We start from the raw sequence: 22,389 nt of genomic DNA, 5'->3' as shown, positions 1-22,389 counted from the left end.
TGCCAAGCACACCTTAGCTCTTTTGCCTCCTTGATTCCAGTGCAGGTGAGTGGGCTTATTGTAACTTTGTGCATTTGTAAATGTCCTGGCTCCCTTCGTTTCAATTTAGGGGTTTACAAACACAGCACCATAATTAGAGGTGGGGTGTGCTATTGAAATTCAAGCTGCATACTGCTCGATCAAATTGTGTGATCCTAGGCAAATATTTTAAATGAAAGAGCCTCCTTTATCAATGTGGTGTTTTAGAGGTGGATGAGCCAACACATTACTAGGGCGCCAAGAGCCCATGCACAAGCAGAGTCCTGAAAATGTTAGCCATGTATGCAACAAGCATATGATGAAATCTCTTTAGAGTTCAAACAAGTGAATTTACTTAACATGCAGAAGCTTTGACCATAATATGTCACTTTCTATCACCTCACTAAGAGGTACTTATTAAAAGTTTTAAAACATGATCTTCGAACTATTCCTACCCACTTCTGTGCCCTGGAGACATTGTCATTAGTGACCTAATAGATGTCAGTTGTCATATGAGACCTGTATGTGGTCATATTCTTATAGAAAGGGCAATGTTGCAGTCTAATACATCAACACACAAGTTTTTGTACAGCTCTTATTCTGAGCTCACATATTTGAAGTTGATTTCATATGTGATAATGAAGTAAAAGGATGATCACCAAAGTAAAATATTTGCCTACGGTCACACCATTTGGTTAAGTGGAAAGCAGGGATTAGTCTCAGGTTTTCGGGTTTCAATTTGTACAAATCAGTGACTAATTGAGTATTTATCAGTCTCTCCTTTTTTACATCAAATTGTAGTGCTTTGGTTTGAACTGTTTGTCCAGAAGGGTAGAGTGTGGATGAGTGGCAGAAGCCACATGAAAACTAAGCTCGCATTTGGCGTGAGGTAACATAAGGACCTCAGACTTAGGCAGAGCCAGGCATCTGGCTCAAGCCTGGCTTGAGCTTTCGGGGACTGGCACACCTCTTTGATACATGAGAGCACCTAAAAATATGCCAGTCTAGCTTATGATTTTCAGGACAACATCTGTGCCCATCTGAACAGCTGCTGTTCTGTGATAAAATTTCAGGCAGACAAATACATTTCTTCTTTAGTTAAGGCAGTGGCGTAGCAAGGGGGGTGCACGGTGGGTGCAGGCCTGCCCCAGGTGTCATCACTGAAGGGGGGTGAAAAATGGCAAACATATGTGTTTTAAACACATATTTTTGCCATTTTGTCAAGCCGGGGGTGACAAGAAATATTCCGCACCGGGTACCACCTGACGTTGCTACGCCACTGAGGTAAGGGCCCTGTATCTGCAGTGATTGCATGCCTTTTTTAGGTGACAGCATGCAAAAAAATTAACACAAAAAAATCCAGAGTACTTTTGTTTTAAGCACTATTAAAGAGCAAAGTCTGGGTTCATATTTTTTTTGTCTGGAAATGTGTTTTTTTGTGTTTGCTTAGCTGTCCTTCTTTTGCCAAAGGTGCCGTACTGGATACATCATTTATAATCCTGATTTTGTGGAGTTTCCTGACAAAACAAACTCCATTCTTAAGATAGTTACATTTTATTTTTATATCATTTACCCATGACCATGTCGTGGGTCTGATTAGCACATCATGTATGTGACAAAAAGTTAACAAAGGAAGATGTGTATTAGTATTGCGAGGTATAGTTACCTTTATATTTGGAAATGCTCATGGGTTTAAATGACTGGAAGATGCCACTTAGGTTGTAGAAGCTCATACACTGCTCACATTAGGTGCATCTTAACTTTAAACAGTATAAAATGAAAGTGAATATTTTAAAACTGTTAAGATTGAAAGTAACTACTTCCTTTGAATGGTCCGTTCTTTCTTTGAATACATTTGGTTTCTAAATTGTCACTGCACTACAAAATATACTGATGGCTAAACCAAGGTTATAATTCGTACTGCTGACCTTTATTGAGCATATACAAATTTGCCATATTTTTCTTCCAGTTTGATAATGCTTTGTAGTAAATTATTTAAAAAATAGGAATTCAGGAGAATGTTTTCCAATGATATCTACTCGAGCTAAAGAAATAGATTTGTAAAAGGAGCCCTGTCACTGTCCTCCTAATGTCAGTGTTTGGAGCGCCAGCCTCCAGCCACTGGAATGCAGGCCATACACTTCCACTGTCTGCAGGGGCGTAGCTAGAGCTTGTGGCGCCCGGGGCTATCCCTCAGATTGCCGCCCCCTGTATGTGCGCTGGAGGTCGACATTGCCTAGGAGAGACTGCCTGACTTTCAGATGACCGGCCTGTCGCGGTGCGCACACCACACCACCATGCGTGCAACATGCGCATAGCTGCCAAGGTATCAGGCTGGTTAGGTGTGACATTTTCTGAATTTCTCTGTAATTATGATTGACATTCAATGACTATGAGTGACACTGCGAGAAAAATCAAGCAATGAAGATGAGAAAAAAATATAAATACCAGAAATTACACCCAGCTGTCAAGTTTTCTGATTGATAAATGTGATATTTCTATGGAATAATTGCTTTCATGAGTGACATTGGTAGTTCCAAATTTGTGACACCTTGAGTAACAGTTTCTCACAAATGTAACTGAGGAATAAAGTCCATGTGAAGAAATAAATATCGGAAACTACCCACTTCTGAGCCGTGAGAAGGCTTACAAAAGACTCATAGCTGCTAAGATTTCAGATAGCTATGTGTGACATTTCCATAATTTCAGTGTAAATATGAGTGACATTTCAATTACCATGTGTGACACTTTCTCCCGAACAAAATCAAGCATTAAAGACGAGGGAAACATATATAAGTATCAGAAATTACACCAATCTAAGCAAGAAGAAACTCTAAGAAGAGTCACATCATAGGTCACAGGCTGTATTTAAAAAAGAAATAGGGTCATCAATAAAAATGATTAGGTGACTGCGTGGTCCGCCCTGGTCTGCGGCGCCGCCTGCTACATCCCCAGCCCCACTTGCGGCACAACCACACCAGCTGCAGCCTGTCACACAGAGCTAGATTACGTACAGGCTCTGCCTTGGTCTAAAGCCTGATGCCCGATACTTGGCAGGGCTGTTAAATGCTGTTAAATGAGGGGGAAGCATGCGCTCAATATTTTTCTCATTCTAAAAAAAACTCTTATTGCTATAGTAGTGCCTGCCACTGAAAGGGGGTGATTTCTGTGTTGAGGCATTCTTGTGAAAGGGCAGAATTCTGTCCCTCATATTGAAGTTAGCAGTAGCTGAAATGGGCTTACCCACTCACTACCCCATGCTCGTAGCTGTCAATTTTTCAGTTTGTTTATGTGACATTTATATGCTGGCAGTATGGTTATGTGTGACATTTGAATACTTCTAATGTAACACTATTCTGGGCTGACCGAAGCGGCCACGTTACCGTAAGGTGATCAATTAAAGAAATTATTTCCACTTCTTGCACCATATTAGGGTCTATAGAAGACAGAACCAGTGGAAATGCGCCTGAAGTTCTTATACACGGGTATACAACATAAGCATTCCTTTTACATGCTGGGACTTTTGAGCCTGTTATGTAATATAATGGGAGAAGTCTGAGGTGGTTTAAAATGATAAACACAATTAGCGCTAGTAAAAGGCAAGGGTAGCCAAAGTTGTCAGACACATACAATCTGATGCAGGCTGCACAACCATGCGAGTAAACAGGCAGCTTGATGTCCGATTTCGGCAGTTTTGTGTAGACGTTAAAATGTGTGAGCACTCAGAGTCTCTGCCCCACCAGCTCCTCTCGTGCCAGCTCCAGGCTTCTAGTCGCATTGAACAGAACAGGTCCTATTTTGCTTCTGTTTGCAGGCTCCACGGCAATAGTTAAGAGCAAACAAAGAAGTGTGAAAAAGCACCGCAGCGGCTGAGGAGTGTTTCAGTCTGCCATGCAGGCACCATTGCCAAGGGGTGTGTGTGCATGCTCCAAGGAGAGCTCGGAGCTCTCTGTCTCGGAAGTAAGTCCCTTGCACCTGGTGGAGGGGGGCTTTGTCAGCTGGCAGATTTAATCTAAGATTACGTCTTCTGGACAATCTATCCACCGGGTAGATCTGTGCATCTCCTTCTTATAAGAGGCACCAAGGGAAATAACTGACCTACACTGTAATTAAACCGCGTTAACGGCCTTTCATGGTATGCGTGCACACCTTTAATCCTGCACAGATTACACACAAAGTTTTCTTTCAGTACAAACTTTAGCCAGAGCTGAAAATGCACATCGAATGTGGTATTTGGGTGAGCCCTCTTACCTGTTCTGTTGGTTGCCCTCGATCATCAGCAGAGACTAGTGCTGCTGCTGCTGCCGCCATGATCATGCCCTCCAAATACTTTACTTGAACAGTCATACGTCCTCCATGGCCACTCTCTGCTGCTGGCAACTCTGACACCACCACCCGGTGTGTACGGGGTCTCACGCAACAATCACTTGTGCTGCTGCATGGACCAAGACTGACACTTCTTATTTTTTAAACTCCAAGATAGCCGATGAAGTCCCACATCACGTGACTCCCAGAACGCTCCCGGGGGCCACAGTTAGCAAGTTATTTTTCCAGTGCGCAGTGGTCGATACAATGTATAACTCTTAGCCAGCCTAACCCGGGTCACTATAGCAACAACTGAGTGCCCCCAGCCCCAGCCAACATGCCAGCTAGGTGTTAATTGTTTTGGCACTGGCAGGCAGAGCACAAAAGCAGGGAAATAAAGCACTGCTCACTGGCTGCTTTTATGAAACGAGACCCTCATTGATCCCCTGAGTGAGGCCGGGGACACTGACGGGCAAAGTGTCAGACAACCCCAAATAAAATCATGAAGGCTGCCACAACGGGCCACAAGTGCCGCTCTTGCCGCCTCCAAAACAGTGCCGCCTGGGGCGGTCCGCCCCCCCTAGCTACGCGGCTGACTGTCTGGGACCCTGCCCTCGCCCTCCATCTTGTGCCAATGCAAACCAGAGACAACCAAATGGGTCTCACTCTGCTTTGTAAAGAATGTGATGAGCAAATCTTGAGGATGAGCATCTGAAGACATCCGCTCGAGCATTTGTAGAATCCCCTTTTCAATGTGTACATTACTTACCCTTGCATTGTTTCAAATTGCTATGATCTTGAGGTTGCAGCTTACTTTGAGTGCAGCCTGTAGCCCTTGATAATTCGTCACATATGTGCCCAACTAATACTTTTCACTTCCAGCTCATAAGCAGCTCAACTGACCTGGCTGTAGTGGTGGTCTCGCATTAGCCTAGTAGTGGAAAGACTGTTTACCTAATTTCTACTGTTTATAAAAATACCCGCTATAGCACAATCTGCACAAGCAAATAATGTTTTGGTTGTTTTGCAGTCTTTGCATCCTAAAACTGCATGTAGCACAATCTGCAAAAGCAAATACGTGTTTTTCTTTCTACAGTCTTGCATCCTCAAACTGCATGCCGTCTCAAACGTATCTGTTGTATCCCTAAAATCCAGCAGGAAAAGTTGACATTTAATTTAAAACTTCTGAATGAAACTCAACACAGACAATTTAAGTTCTGATCTTCTGACACACCACCTACTTGAACGATTCCTGGTGGACGTCAGAGCTTGGACCCACCCCCACGCCGAGAGATCACGCCTGAAACTTCCACATCATCGTCAACAGCAAACTCTCCATAAAACATCAGGTCACCAATGTCTCCCCAGCCTACTTCCACACACTCCGCAAAGTTTTCAAGTGGCTCCCTATCAGCATCAGTTGACAGTGATGCAGGCCCTCATTACCAGCCGACTGGACCACGGCAATGCACTTTATGCAGGCACTGCCACCAAACTCATGAAAATACCCCAGAAGATCCAGAACGCAGCCACCATACTGATCCTCAACTGCACAAGAGAACCCACATCACCCAGCACCTGAAGGGCTTCCACTGACTCCCGGTCCAGAAGAGATGTCTTTTCAAACTCTTGAACCATGCCTACAAAGACCTCCATGACCAAGGACCCGCCTGCATGTCCATCGACCTCCCAGGAACCTCCGCTCTGCACACCTCGCTACTCCAGAGGACGATCCTTCTCCCATCTCACCGCCAAGTCCGGGAACGCCCTCCACCTCCGCACCACACCTTCGACTGAAACCTACAGCAAGCGCTTGGATACCCTCTCAGGTGAAAACCCACCCTCTACAAGTATTACTTGATTGAATATCACCTATGCATTTTTCTTTTCAATCCCCCTCTGCTTCCCTTACATTCTCTGCATGCCTCTCCTCCCTGAGCACAACCTAGTGCCACATGGATGTTTGCCTTAATCCTTACTATTGTATTTCTGCAAATTACCCTCAACTCATTTACAAGAACACAACCTCTATTTCCTCTAATAGTCATACCCCTCCAAACCTAAAATACCTAATTTTCTCAACCTCATCAGTTCGTCCCACCAACCATGTACATGAACTCAAATATCTCCCTCTTCCACTAATGATCACAATTAACTTCTAATTATTTAGTCGACCACACAGAAACTTGAGTAATGCGTGAAATGGTTTGCTCTGGCACACAAAAACAATCCTATTAGCCAACAGTAACCAATAAGACTGGACTAACCACTAACCTTCGGTTCTGAAGTACTGTGCTGCCCAGCTTAAAGCACTTCAATACCTCATAAGGGGTAGTAAGAGCTATGTGTAAGTTCAGGAAGTTAGCTGGACAAAAATCAATGGCGTTTGATTTGAAAGAATATAATGTTGCTCTATCTGTAAAATTCTAGTCCACAAATGGGCTACCCTTAACAACTGACTAGTTCACTAGTGGCATTTTTTTGTTATGGTAGGGGCGCGGGAATGTTTCTAAGTTCATTTTAAAAATCTGTCACTTTTGATACACATCCATCAATGGAAAGTAGCTATACTGTAAGGTTCCTATTTTACTGTTGCTTTCGATCTGGGAAAGCAGAAGTATGCTATATAGGCTGCATATAAAACTTAAACAATCCTTTCAGATCGGGGCAAAAAACGCTCCACCGCAGCTACTGTAGTGCTTAGGGGAGGCCACCAACCTTTCACTGGCCCCAGACCCCTCAGAAGGGCACCATTCCACCAAAAAACAATGAAAATGTCTGTGAAATGGGAGACTCAAGGGTCCCTCTGTGGGGAGGGGGGGAATTATTGTATGTTATGCCACTGCTTCCAGGCAGCACTTGTCAACCTTTGGTCTGTTCAGGATCCACCTGAAATTTTGAGTATGTTAGCCCCATAGCAAGGATTGGAAGTATGAATGGCTTTATGGGTAATACAAGCATTCTTTTTAACTTCAGCAGGAAGCTAGCAAAGAGTTATCAGCAAAGGCATGATATGGTAGTTTCTTTTGGTCCCGGAGAGGAAAAGCGCCACTGAATGAAGGATGGATTTTTAAGGAGAACAGTAGATCTTGGGTGGCCTGCGAGGAGGGAATACAAATATTCATATCTGGAGAGTACCAAATGTTGGGTACCCCTGAGAATGCGTAGTTGGGAGCATGCATTTTGGCGGCCATGGTGTTGATTTGGCACGGGAGGTTAAGTCTCTTGTCCAGGATGACTCCTATGAATTTAGTACTGCTACCTAAGGTAGGTATGCAGTTAAAAATGTTCAGATTATCCATCCAAGATTGCACAGAAGGTGGGGACCTTGAGTTTAAGATAAGAAGAAAATCAGTTGTTGAAGGATTTAGTTTTAGGTGGTGATTTGTCATTGATTTTTGAAGAGTGTTGAGGGTGATTCCTGGGAGTGGTGTCATGCTCGGAGGACACCTCGAGGTAGAGTTGGGTGTCTCCAATATAGAGGTGATAATGGATCTCAGTTTTTTGCAGTAAAGAGGAAGACTCCTTTAAAAACTACTTCTTATATCAGTGGCCATATCTTGATTAGTCTGTATGTTTGTTAGTTTTTAATTCTTTAAATAAGTCCAGTTACTTATAAATATGTTCAATACTGTTAATGTATTAACAGACCAAATAACTTAAACCGTTTTTTTATTGCACTTGTGTTAGGCGTCAATTTACTTAATTAATGTGAGATTGCGCTACTTCCGCCAGTGTGTCCATAAAAGTTACCCTTTGTCTTTAATTTTTATACGCACTGTCCAGAATTTGCTTCCATGGCAGGCTGTCACCCTAGACACATCATGGATTGCTACCACATTGGATGACAAGGGTACTTTGAGGAGAGCAGGCGCTATTCTGACTGTTAGGTGCGTACACGTGGTGTGCTGCATCAATTCCCACCAGTCATACATTATTGACAGAGGCGCTCTCTCCATGGCAGAGCTCTGATTTTCCATAGTGTGTGGCCTTTAATTACCTTTCTACCCATGTTATTGCCTTCCTTCCCGCATGATTGGCAAGCTCTGTCTCCTACTAATTGCTGTTCACTCTTCTGTTAAACCCTTTGAAATCTCTTCTCCTGTAAGAAGTAGCCGCCTGTTCCGCAAGCCTCACCCTGTTATTCATTGCTTTCTTGTAAGAATAGTAGCTCCATCTAATGCTCTGGTAGGTTTACAAATCACGGCTATGTTTGTCATTTAATTATGCATTCAAGCGCTTCTGTGACATGTCTGCGGCGTTCCCGCTTATCAGCCAAAATCCTAAATGTGGTGGCAATCAAAAGACATTGGAAAATGCAGACACCACTATATGCTGCTGTAGAATAGAGGTCCTCAACGCCTACTCAGGGGGTCCGCGACTGCTTGGAAAAATGAATAAAATTAACAGAGTCATAATAAAGTATATATATGTAAATAAGCAACAATGAAAAATGTAACCAGTTCTGTAGACATGACTGAATTTAAGGTTGTAGGCAGGGCCGAACTGTTTGGCCAGGCTTTGGGCATTTCCCTGGGATGCTGGAAGGGCGGGGACCGGTTTTGCAGCGGTAGGGCTGATTTTGCAGCAATGGAGGCCGTTTTTGCAGCGGTGCTGCAATATTGACCCCCAGTAACAAAAGCAGCAAGAAAGCGTTTCCAGCCTCCCAGGGCCAGGCAGTGCATCATCAGGGGCTGGTGCAAGAATATTCCCAAGGTTGCCATTCCAGCCCTGGTTGGACGCTAAAAGTTAAGTTGATAGCCTGAGATTGAATTGTGGGAGCAGTGCAAGTGCATCAAACAGAATATAATATGGACGATGGGTGACCCCAATTGAATTTAGAAAAGCTCCAACATTCTCATTCAAATTTACATTGTAATTTTTAAAATTATTTTTGTCAACTAGATCAAATATTTCATTATTGGTGTATTTGTTTGACGAATGCTTGAATGTTTTTCCCTTATTTTGCTGTGCAGACAATCGAAATTGCTTAGGCCCCGCATTCCAATATGGACTCAGTGGGGGGGTCCCAAGATTTCAGTTATGATTAAGTGGGGGTTCACCAAAGTCAACATTTTTAAAACCACTATTATAGAAAATCACCACTTCCTGTGATCATATGCAAGACTAAAACATTCCACCAGGTTGTTAAGGCACAAGCAGACTTTGTGAGTATGTACATTTTTACACAGAGAAATACAAATAAGACTCACATTTTTACATTTACACACGGAATCCGAATTTTCCATGTTCCTGACTCTATTCATTAGGTCTCGCACCTAGCGATACACTGCGCAGCATTGTTCGCACAGCAAGAGCCCTTTTGTCCGGGTTTTGAAAATGGACCTGGAAAATGCACACGCTTGTGCATGTGATTTTCCATTTGCGGCCTGCTATTGGCCTTTCCCTGCGTGTTGTTTTGTAGAATAGACACCAATAGGCCAGAGGCGGGCGCATAGCTGTGCCCCTGGCCTATTGGTGTCTATTACGCACATTTCAATTCATATGGTTTCAATTATCGTGCCCAGACACGGGCGTGATAATTGAAAGCATATGTCGCGCGCCTGCACCACTCCCGGCTTTGTTTTATCGATCGCTTTCAGTTTCATGATCGCCTTCTTCCTCCCTCCCCAGTGTGCGATGGAAATTGCAGTTCAGGGAGCCGTTTGTGCCTGGCAGGACCCACCTCCGACGGGGGCCCCTTCCACAGTCCACACTCTGGGCCAGTAGTCTGCACTTACACAGCCGCTTCCCGGTCACACAGTGTTCTCTGCTGCCTCTTTCCCTCTTCTGCACATCGACAGGAGGAGGAGGGAGGATATCAGTTTTGCGGCACATCCAGGCGGACAATCCGACTCCTGTCCCCGGCAGCCCAGTTGGTGCACCGCAGATGTAGATTGCAAGGAACGCGACTGTTGTGTTCCTTGCATGACCAGGTATGTGTGTTTTACTTTTCTGGCGGGCAGGACTCAGCAAAACAGGCTTACCGGCTTGGTAGAGGCAGTCCCACAGCCAACAAGGTCACTCTCCAAGCCTCATGGGGGCTCGCCAGAAAACTAGACGGTCCACCCCATGCCTCCATGGTGCCTGAACCTGGTGCAGCGGCTACAAACCTGGTGCGGCGGATACAGAATGTGAGGTGAGGGGAGGGGGCCTGGGGTGGGCTGAAGTGGGGTAGATGGAGGAAGGAGAAGGTTGGGGAGATGCGGGGCTGCCGACGGGGAGGGACGGAATTCATTTTGCGTGGGGTCAGCACATGTCCTTTCTCTGTGGCTGTTCAAATGAACAATAGGAGGAACGGGACATGTGCAGAGTAATTCGATGGTGATGGACACCGAAAATGGTATAGGAGTGGGCGGGGGCATACACCACGGGCGCAGTATGGCATACTAAGGCAGGGCTACGGTGGCAGGGCTCAGGGAGGAACGTGGACGGGCTCTTGGAGCAGTTGGGCGACAAAGGGGTAGAGGATGGCTCAGAGTGCTTTCGCTTGCACAGAACGATAGGGGGCAGGTATGACACTTTTGTGGTGTTGGTTCTGTATGTGGACATAGCTGTTGGGTTTTGGTTTGCTATCTGTGACAGGTTTGGTGGGGTGGCAAGTGAGGTTTTGGCTGCCGTGAGTGCCGCTGTCCGGCAGGCAAGGGGTCGGGCAGTGAGGAGAGGGAACGCATAGGTGTCGGAGGTTGAACCCATTTGGGCGGAGGGGTGTTCTGAGGGAGTCAGGGAGCATCTGCAGCTCACCAGACATGGAGAGTTGCTGGCCTGGTGGTTTGTGGACAGTTTGTGGTTTTGGGGTGTGCAGGGCATCATTGTTGGCTGAAAGGAAACACTGCGGTGCAATGCCTGGAGGAGGGGGGGTGCTGTGGGAGAGGGTGGATTGTGTGGTTTAATGGTAAATGATGCCCCTCCCGCTCCCATCCCAAGAGTAGTCGGATTAAATAGGGCCCTTTGGTCTGCTCCAAGACCAGCTGGTGGGCTCTGAGAAATCGATGCTGGGGATGGGAGGCATTGCTAGGAGACCTGGGGTGCTGTTAGAGGCTGCCGTATTGGTTGGTTGCTTAGAAATGTTGTTATCGTGGCCAGTAGCAACATATTAGCCTACAGGTATGAGCATTTGGATTTATAGAGGGCAAATAATGCAAAAGAATGTCGCTGGCCATTTCCAGGAGAACGCAAACGTTCTCAATAACAATTCAAGGTTGTCCACAAATGCTCATTGCTTTGGAGGTGTCAGTAACAGAGTCGGTAGGGATGCGTAGATCGTTGCCCCCTTTTCCCGCCACCAGTTCTGCATCGTCCACTCAGATAACTTCATGCTATGCAACGCTTACTGGTAATAGCTTTTTCGCGATATGCATGAATTGTTGGTTATGTAAATGTAAAGGTAAGACTATGGACATTTTGGTTTGCGTTTCTTGGTGGCCTGTGTTGTCATCTTGAAATTACTGGTATTGGAATGGGGGCCTGTGACGTTATGCATGACATGGGCAGCAAGTACTGCGCAAGTGTGATTAAGTGGTCAACCACACACACAACCACACACACACAACCACACACACACAACCACAACACAACCTCCACACAACCACCACACACAACCACACACACAAACCACACACAACCACGAGCACACACACAACCACACACACAACTGCAAACACAACACACACAACAACACATACACAACCACACACATGCACACAACCACACACACACAACCACACACACACAACAACACACACATAAAACCACACACACACACAGCCACACATACAACCACACACACACAACCGCACACACCCAATCACACACAACCACACACACACAACCACACATAGAACCACACACACAACCACACACATAACCACACCGTCAGTGCACACTTTCACCAGGCACAGACATCATCAGTCATCAGTGCACGCTTTCACCTGGCACAAACACCACCAGCCGTCAGTGCACGCATTCACCGAGCACAAACACCACCAGCCGTCAGTGCACGCTTTCACCGGGCACAAACACCACTAGCCGTCAGTGCACGCTACCACTAGGCACACACACACACCACCAGCTGTCAGTGCACGCTTCCACCAGGCAACACACACCACCAGCCGTCAGTGCACGCTTTCACCAGGCACACGCTCACCACCAGCCATCAGTGCACGCTTACACGAGGCACACACCGCCAGGCGTCAGTGCACGCTTTCACCAGAGGCACACACACCACCAACCGTCAGTGCATGCTTCCACCAGGCACACACTCCACCAGCCGGCAGTGCACACTTCCACCAGGCGCACGCACCACCAGCTGTCAGTGCATGCATCCACCAGGCACACACCACCAGCCGGCAATGCACACTTCCACCAGTCACACACACCACCAGCCATCAGTGCACAATTTCTACAGGCACACACACCACCAGCCATCAGTGCACACATCAATTGTTAACGCATCCACAATTAACTATTGTAGCAATTGCAGGATGGCGCACTTTACTTTTAAACATATTCATCTAAAGCGCAGCATGCCATCATTGCTACAAAAATAAATACACATTGTTTTGGCCTACAATTTATAGACTTTTGTTTATTTAGCAATGCTAATAGCTCAAACTTAATTAATGTGAGACCTATTGCATTGCAAGTGCTTGTTTTTAAAATGGGAGAAAAGCAGAAATGTTATCTGTTTAGGTGTCGTCATGCTGTCGACCACGTCTTCCATGCCAGTAAATTAGCATATTAGAAGATCAGGGAGATAGTGTTTATAGTTTACAGCTGTAGATATGCGTGTGTGCTTGTACTTCAATGACAACGTTTTCAAGTGTGTGCATTTTCTTTTATTATAGGTGTCGTCTTAGTGCACGAAACCACTGCAGGATTTTTGAAGCGTGAGCGCACATTTATCAGTTAAATTAATAGAGAAATATACTAGTTGTAACTTCGTTTTATCACCAACGGCCAAATTAATATTTATAAATACCAATAAGATTAGAAAAAAATTAATCAATACAGACCTAAATGTCAAAACGATAAATGTCAAGTACCGATGAAGTAAAAGACAATCTTAGATACAGCTAACCTGCTCATCAAATACACCTTTCGCTATGCCACACAACCGAGATTTAGACCCACTGCAAACCTTTCTCTGCCCAGGGTCATATATCTGGATTATTTGTCAGGTTGGAAGTGTCCAGGCCACACCTCCTCTGAGTCACTTGAGCATGTGGTCTGGATGTGTTGCAGCAATGCTCTCTGTTTCACTGCAGTATGCTTTATACAACTAGAGCATGCGAGCTGCTGGTGCCTTCCAAATAATTGGGCAAAGAAACAAATACAATGTAAAATAATTTCACATAAATGATAAGCAGCCCACAGGTGATATTAAAATATCTGCATTAACCAATTTCAAATCATCATTCGAGTAGCCGATAAAACAAAAGAACAGGGGTAGTTGGAACTGTTTGAACACAATTTTCAATAACACTTGTCTGGAGGGTCACATTTCATTCCATTGTTATTTCGCTTATCTATTCCATTGAAGAAGACCGCCCATATGCAAATCAAGTTTGGCCTTGTCAAAGGAGCATGCCCTGGCCATATTTCAGCCTCCTTATGGGTATCACTTGTGAGGCGTAGCTGTTGCCAATAGGGGCATCGAGCTTGAGTCTCACTAAGGGCTGCAATCCTTGCAAGGCAAATCACTAAGAAGAAGAAAAGTGAAGGACAGAAATGCTTCAGTCGATGCTTTTCAACCACTGGGGCTTTAACTGGGTAGCAATAGATTACATTTGGCCGAAGGGGGCAACCATATGCATATTAGTCTTGACCTCACTACTGAGGGACAAGTCCCATGAAACTTCCAGATTATAACCCTTCTGCTTATTTCAGATCTCCGTGTATATGACTGTTAGTTAAGGTCATTGTTCTTATGCTAAGTAGTGTAATATACATTTTCTCAGTTTGACCTGAAGGACAAGAAGATCGGAGGAGGAGGAGTAGGAGGATGATTAAGCAAAAGGCTAAAAACGCGATCCAATCTAATTCAAAACAGAACTCAGGAAATGGCAGTTGTCCATTTTCCGTGTCCCACAATAACCGTGTGAGAAGTGATGGACTTTTTGAGGCCACAACTCCTGGGTTTCTCGTTATAAAATTAGATCAGTCATGGAGAACCTCTGTGCTCTCTGTACTTACTTGTGCCCCGCATATAGGGGTAGATTTACAAGCCCCTTGCGACATTTTTACAATGCTTTTGCGTCACTTTTGTGAAGCAGCGGCGTCGTAAACAATACACCACGTTGTGACTCATTTACAAGGTGACTCTTCTAGGGAGATGCGTCATGTTGTAAAGCTCTGCTTCACATTATGCCTGCGTCAGGTATAATACATGCAGGGTGGGCGTTCCGACGCAAGAAAGCCTCTTTAAAGTGACGCAATGAAAACTACAAGATTACACTGTGTCACTTATACGGCACCACTGCGTCAAAAGCTTAGGCCTGCTTGAAGCAGGCGTAAGGAGTGACGCAGGATAATAGAAATAGGCATTCTTGAGCCTTGCTGGAGTTGCGTCGCACTTGCAACACGACTCCAGCAATGTGTTACCTTTACACCAACAGATGCGTGACACATCTGCCAATCCTTGCGCCACGGTGCGCCGCATTGTAAATGCTAAGCATCCATGGTGGCTCAAGGTTTTTTTGGCGTGACGCTAACATGCAGATATGCGTCAGTTCTTGCAAATCTGCCCCATGGTTTCTATGAGAATGTCGTCAACCGACGCAGCGTAAGTTGCACTGTAATTTTTTCACGCATTTATTTAGAACGACAGAGTAACAGATATCTTGGTATGCTTTAATAAATTCTGACATCAGAGCAAAACTAAAATTAAATATCTAGATCACTCTAATATCGCAGTACTCTGCTCCTTTAAATTACCATCATTCCTTTTCTGTTGGCAGGTTCAGGTGACCTACGTAGATAAAGCATGAATTGACTCCCATAAAGTTTATGCTTCTACGCCATGTAAACAAAGCACGAATTGTATGGTGTCAATGCGAGTGAGCTATGTAAACAACGCACAAGTTGTAGGGTGTCTACGCGAGTTGGCTAAGTAAACAAAACACTAATTGTATGGTGTCTATGCAAGTGGGCTATGTAAACAAAGCATGAGTTATATGCCTCATAGGCAAGTGACCTATGTAAGGAAAGCATTAGTTGAATTTTGCAGAACCTATATTCTAAGATACGTAAAGAAAATCGTCAGTTGACTCACATATCATGAATGTAAACAAAGAACGAATTGAATCATACCTTTTCCGTCAGTGAGCTATGTGAACAAAGAATACGTTGACTTGCAAGGTGTATGCTGATGAGCTCTGTGCCGATGGCTTATGTAAACAAAACTGGAGATGACTCACATGGTGTTAACACTAAAGGGTTATGTTAAGAAAGCATGAGTTAGTACTTGTGGTTACTGTGCTGCTAGCTTACGTAAACAATATTTACAACAAGGGGTGGTGAGGGACAGAGTCTCTGAATTAAGCAGAAAGCTCTCACCCAGTCAAGAGATCAGGGCTAGATCCAACACCGTTTTTTAGCTCACTGCACCATCCCAGTTTCAGAACCTGGCTGTATGCAAATTAGTCTGTTCCTGTCCCAGTGCATGATGGGAACAGGGCAAACCAAACTACAAAAGCCAATTCTTACACTGGGAAGGAAACAAGCTCCTGGGGACCGGTTTCTGGCATTACAGCCGTCTTCGGCCCGGTTTGCTTGAATCCTGATGGTGCAATGAGCAAGGGTCTCACATCTGAGAATACCCTTCCACGCTTAGGGTGGACAAAAATATTTACAACAAGGGGTGGTGAGGGACAGAGTCTCTGAATTAAGCAGAAAGCTCTCACCCAGTCAAGAGATCAGGGCTAGATCCAACACCGTTTTTTAGCTCACTGCACCATCCCAGTTTCAGAACCTGGCTGTATGCAAATTAGTCTGTTCCTGTCCCAGTGCATGATGGGAACAGGGCAAACCAAACTACAAAAGCCAATTCTTACACTGGGAAGGAAACAAGCTCCTGGGGACCGGTTTCTGGCATTACAGCCGTCTTCGGCCCGGTTTGCTTGAATCCTGATGGTGCAATGAGCAAGGGTCTCACATCTGAGAATACCCTTCCACGCTTAGGGTGGACAAAAATATTTACAACAAGGGGTGGTGAGGGACAGAGTCTCTGAATTAAGCAGAAAGCTCTCACCCAGTCAAGAGATCAGGGCTAGATCCAACACCGTTTTTTAGCTCACTGCACCATCCCAGTTTCAGAACCTGGCTGTATGCAAATTAGTCTGTTCCTGTCCCAGTGCATGATGGGAACAGGGCAAACCAAACTACAAAAGCCAATTCTTACACTGGGAAGGAAACAAGCTCCTGGGGACCGGTTTCTGGCATTACAGCCGTCTTCGGCCCGGTTTGCTTGAATCCTGATGGTGCAATGAGCAAGGGTCTCACATCTGAGAATACCCTTCCACGCTTAGGGTGGACAAAAATATTTACAACAAGGGGTGGTGAGGGACAGAGTCTCTGAATTAAGCAGAAAGCTCTCACCCAGTCAAGAGATCAGGGCTAGATCCAACACCGTTTTTTAGCTCACTGCACCATCCCAGTTTCAGAACCTGGCTGTATGCAAATTAGTCTGTTCCTGTCCCAGTGCATGATGGGAACAGGGCAAACCAAACTACAAAAGCCAATTCTTACACTGGGAAGGAAACAAGCTCCTGGGGACCGGTTTCTGGCATTACAGCCGTCTTCGGCCCGGTTTGCTTGAATCCTGATGGTGCAATGAGCAAGGGTCTCACATCTGAGAATACCCTTCCACGCTTAGGGGTGAATTTTGCAGAACCTATATTCTAAGATACGTAAAGAAAATCGTCAGTTGACTCACATATCATGAATGTAAACAAAGAACGAATTGAATCATACCTTTTCCGTCAGTGAGCTATGTGAACAAAGAATACGTTGACTTGCAAGGTGTATGCTGATGAGCTCTGTGCCGATGGCTTATGTAAACAAAACTGGAGATGACTCACATGGTGTTAACACTAAAGGGTTATGTTAAGAAAGCATGAGTTAGTACTTGTGGTTACTGTGCTGCTAGCTTACGTAAACAAAGCATGAGTTGACTTGACTCTTATAGTGCCAATGGGCTACGTACACAATGCATTAGTTGGCTCATTTGAACCATGTAAACAAAGCGGGAAGTGACCCAAACCATGTCAAATCAGAGGTTCAAAGCTAGCTGTCAGTTGGCCCCACAGTTGACTTTTCTCAGCCTATGGCACAAGGGGGACTGAGACCTGTAGATCAAGGCTTGTAATGGGAAAACAACAATTAGCCAACATACTTTCCATTGTTGTTTGCAACCCTATCACTGAATGAGCCCCCTCATGACACGGGACCAGTGGACAGGGATAAAAAGCAGGCTCTTTTAGGCAGAAGCGCCTGCTATTGTGTGACGTCATGCAACCCTGCTGCAGTACTTCTGAAACTTTTGTAATTCATCACATTATTATTCTATGAACATTGGTTGCACCTTGGAGAGGTAGCTTCTCAGGTGACCAGAACTAAATTTATCTCACTTCATAAATTTGCAATTGTTACATTTGTTTCCCATAGTTCAAGGCAGTCACTGCGGGAGATGGGTCAATATGTCCAATTAGGAGACTTAAACGTGGTGAAGCCAACTTTTCTGTTTTCCGAACATAACTGTTAATTAGACCCAGCTCATGGAGGTTACTTGTGGCCAGTGCTGGCCTTCTGCCCTGCAGGCCTAAGCCTGCTAGGAGAAAAAAAAACGACTTATAATTGGAAAGGTGAAACTACAGGAATCAGAATGCTTGGTACTACTGGCTGAAAACAGGTAAAAGTGGTTATTCAAACTCTAGGCCTGAGGCTAGTTGACAGCTATGCTATCCATCTAGTAGGGCTTGTGGGGGAAAGCTATATATTGGCAGTCACACATGCAGGACAGCTGGAAGGTGTCCGCCATCTTGTTATATGATCCCTCTATCCTTATGGGACACCATACATTCATAAAGTACATGGACTGCCAATCACTCTACACAAATACCGCATGCCACAACACATAACATGAACACAGGGAAAATTAGAAACTGCAGTACGAGGGGCTGAGCAGATTCCAGATGGTCGTCAATGAACCTTCTCCCTGAGGCATATGTGAAGAGACATGCATACCTATATAAAAGTTTAAGCTACCACAAAATGCCAACCACCCCATAGTTTTTGAGAAAGTCATTTTGAAAGGTGACTACTATCTCTAGAATTAACGTTTCTACAAAGAATGTGTAATGTGATCTTACAATGTGTATATGCACATACCGTACCATTTTCTTGCAGCTGCATAGTCTCCATCCATTTTCTTTGATTTCTTAAAATCGTTGATATATTCTAATTTTTGGTATCTTTCCTGGTCTTGTTCTTTTTAAGTGTGTTACAACCGTGGGTAATTGTGTAATAAAATGCTCCTCTCAATCTCACCTGCGTGGTGTCGCATCTTGGCATGTGAGGTGTTAGAATGTTGGAGTTTGGGTCACGTTTCACACCTTTAGTTCTGATTGTTTGGCCCGTGGCTTGGCACGCATTATAAAGCTTGATAATCTCTTAAAGGAAATATCCACCAAAACACGTTCGTCGGCAAGCTTTCCCTGGGACCTTTTTTTCCTCATGGCTAGGCATATTTACCTCTAAAGTCAGTGGCAACCTGCTGATGCATGTCGTGTTAAGTTGCTCAGGCTGCCCCCCTAGTTGTCATTATTGATGTGGCAAAATGGCGCATATGTCCTCCAGCGATTGGTAGTGCCACTTTTTGTATCACTGTTAGCAACCAAGTATAAGGAAGTAGCTTAGGGAGGCTTTATTATGGAATTTCGTGAAGGAAATATCGTGGAACCTTAATATCATAGCCAAAATAGCAAAGGCAAAAACATCAAAGAGTAAGTGCACATAGGGAAGTATAGATTTACTATTCTTACCTCCACATCTACTTATCAGGAAGGTATACATATCTTCGAGGTATGTAGATGTGGAGTTAAGTATAGAACATCTATATGTACTTACGTATCGATATTTCTGTCCTCAAACATTGTGGCTATGATATTAAGAGACCACCATATTTTCTACTCAATAATCCAGGCCAACGACCTTAGGGAACATCACTGCTCTAATGATCATATTTAAAAGTATCTACAGCTGAGGATCTCATATAATAAAAAAAAATTCTTTGGTGGACAAACATGAAGATGGATAGGCATGTTCAGGATAGGTATGAAACGGAAGAGGAAGTGTGTGGGCTTTTTGTACAGGAGATTCCTTACAACAGGACTGTACAGCCACTTGTCGGGAAGTAGTATCTGCGACTTATTTTTCTCATTCCTCTTCCTTCCACTGCTTGTCACATGATTCCACTTGGTCACTAAGCCAAATAGTCAATATGTTTACCAGCTGGTTGGCGACCACTGTCATGTGTGTTACATACTAACATTCTTCTCTCTCTGGTTTTGTGACATCTCTCTCCTCAGGGCAAATATCTTGTTGTGTACGTTTTGCAGTGGGTGAAGTTCTACACTAATAGTTTGGTTTTTAATTAATCTTTTATTCTGTTTCTCTTCCTCTTACAGGTCCATTTTCCAGGCTCTAGACTTTAAATGACTGGTCAGCAAGATTGGCCATCAGCAAATGCCACCTCGACGTGGCCAAGAACTGACCTCTACTTGGCTTGCTTTGGTGGGACTCTGGAATCATCGTCCCCCATACTGTACAGCACCGAGATGGGAAGTATCTATTCAGACTACTTGAATATTAACAAGATCGCAGAACATTACAACTACACTAAGGAGGGGTTGAGGAAACCCAGCTCCTCTCGCCAGGCCATTTCCATTGTGGTCATCATTGTGTGTTGTTTCATCATCTTGGAGAATCTTCTGGTATTGGCATCAGTGTGGAGGAACAAGAAGTTCCACTCAGCCATGTTCTTCTTCATCGGGAATTTAGCCTTCTCGGACCTTCTGGCTGGAGCTGCATTCATTGCAAACATTTTGTTGTCTGGGGAAATCACCTATGAACTGACTCCGGTCCAGTGGTTCATCAGGGAGGGCACGGCATTCACCACGCTGGCTGCTTCAGTTTTCAGCTTGTTGGCCATCGCTATTGAGAGGCATGTGGCCATCACAAAGGTGAAGGTTTACAGTCGGGACAAGAACTGCCGGATGATCATGCTCATCGGGGCCTGCTGGGTGATATCCATGATGATCGGAGGGCTTCCAATCCTTGGGTGGAACTGCATCAACCACCTTCCACTCTGCTCCACCGTTTTCCCTCTGTACTCCAAGAAGTATATTTTGTTTGTGGTCACTGTCTTCAGCATCATCCTATTGTCTATTGTTATATTCTATGTGCGAATTTACTTCATCGTCAAGTCAAGCCATGCGGAGATTGCAGCGCCGCATACCCTAGCCCTTTTGAAGACTGTAACCATTGTTTTAGGGGTGTTCATCATTTGTTGGTTGCCCGCCTTCACCATCCTACTCATGGACGTATCCTGTGCCGTGAAGTCATGCCCCATCCTCTACAAAGCAGACTACTTCTTTGCTGTGGCAACTCTGAACTCTGCTATGAACCCCATCATTTACACCCTGAGGAGCAAGGAAATGAGGAAGGAGTTTCTGAGGGTTCTGTGCTGCTGGGGGATCTGGCAGAAGGACAAGCCATCAGAGCGCTGTATGATTCAGCTGCGCAGCTCCAGTTCACTGGAACGCTGTACGCACAAGAACGAGCTGCCCACCTCCCCGATCATGAGGGATTGTACAACATGTGTGTGAGACCCGGCCAAGAGCAGTGGAGATAGAACTGCAGATAATAAGACAGCACCCTCTGAAGCACCATGTACAGTGTTGGGCGGGCTTGGTGGTGCATGAGGTCCGTATACGTGAAGGTTCTTGGAATCTTTAGCTCAAAGAGAGACTGGTCCAAGCCATGCGCCCGTGTAGGCTGAATGAAAGATGTGAAGTACAGTAGAGCTCCGCGTTGCAGGGCCTAAAATCCTGTGTTCGATAGTTCACACCTGTGCCCTTCGATCCGCAATCCAGGATAGGCCTAACTGCAGGTCTCATTATAAATCTTTTGTTTGTTAGCACTCGCTGAGCACTGAAAACCAAAGGTACTTGGGGCACGTGCCCCTGCCCACTGCCCTTCCTAGTTTAAATAAAGAACCACTATGTGCATTCAACTGTCTCCTGACCTAACCAGTATTATAGGTCCTCTGACCACGCCTTTTGCCCTCGTTGGGTGCAGACTTCCATCCTGTAGCACGCGCTGCCCTCCTGGCATTTTCAGGACATTGCGTCATGTGAGCTTCCCTTATCAGGTACAATTCCTTCAGCTATACCTGGGCTGCTGAGAAGTCTGTGACTCAAGACACACGTAAATGCAATCATGACAACACCCAGAAAGGGGACCACTACCACATGACAGTCGTTTGTACATGTCTCAATATTAGGAAAAGGATAAAAGCACTTTGTCCAAATTCTGCCACTTTTACAGGTCTTTCCTTTATGTCAGTTCAGGGGTACCTAGGCACAATTTGGGCTTTACTGGGACCAAGTGGTTTTGAGGCGCCCTTTAGATAATACGCATACTGAGAAACTTCTTCTCTCCTTCTTGCACTTTCAAGACAGTCTTTAAGACTGAATCATTGTTATTAGTCTGACTGGCCTGCCACCCAAAACGTCACAGCGCGAACACAGAAATATGGCCCTAGATCAGAATATCGCCTACAGAAATATCGTCTGACAGAAATATAGGGTCCTAAATATAGTTTACAAAAGAATTGTAACTTTGGTGTTGTTTTTTTTTTTATTTACTCCCAGGGCCGGCTTTAGGGCAGTGCGACTGGTGCGGCCGCACTGGGCACTGACCTGTAGAGGGGCGCTGTGACATCAAGGGGGAACGCTGAGTTTAGCAATATCTTATAACTGGAGAGAGCCGAGGGGCACTTTTGCA

At 45.0% G+C, this 22,389-nt stretch overlaps 1 protein-coding gene across 1 annotated transcript in view; it reads left to right on the top strand.

The window, feature by feature from the left end:
* LOC147748137 (sphingosine 1-phosphate receptor 2-like) overlaps positions 1 to 21,616 on the top strand; it is a 229,644-nt gene extending 208,028 nt beyond the window's left edge. Inside the window, exon 3 of the mRNA XM_086958961.1 lies at positions 20,010 to 21,616. Coding sequence (XP_086815087.1) covers positions 20,037 to 21,209 — 1,173 coding nt within the window. The 5' untranslated portion in view covers positions 20,010 to 20,036 and the 3' untranslated portion in view covers positions 21,210 to 21,616. The remainder of the gene's footprint in view (positions 1 to 20,009) is intronic.
* The last annotated feature ends 773 nt before the right edge of the window (positions 21,617 to 22,389 follow it).

Source organism: Lissotriton vulgaris, chromosome 1_1 (genome assembly GCF_964263255.1).
Source record: "Lissotriton vulgaris chromosome 1_1, aLisVul1.2, whole genome shotgun sequence".
Taxonomy (NCBI): Eukaryota; Metazoa; Chordata; class Amphibia; order Caudata; family Salamandridae; genus Lissotriton; species Lissotriton vulgaris.
This window is presented reverse-complemented; position numbering and strand designations above follow the sequence as displayed.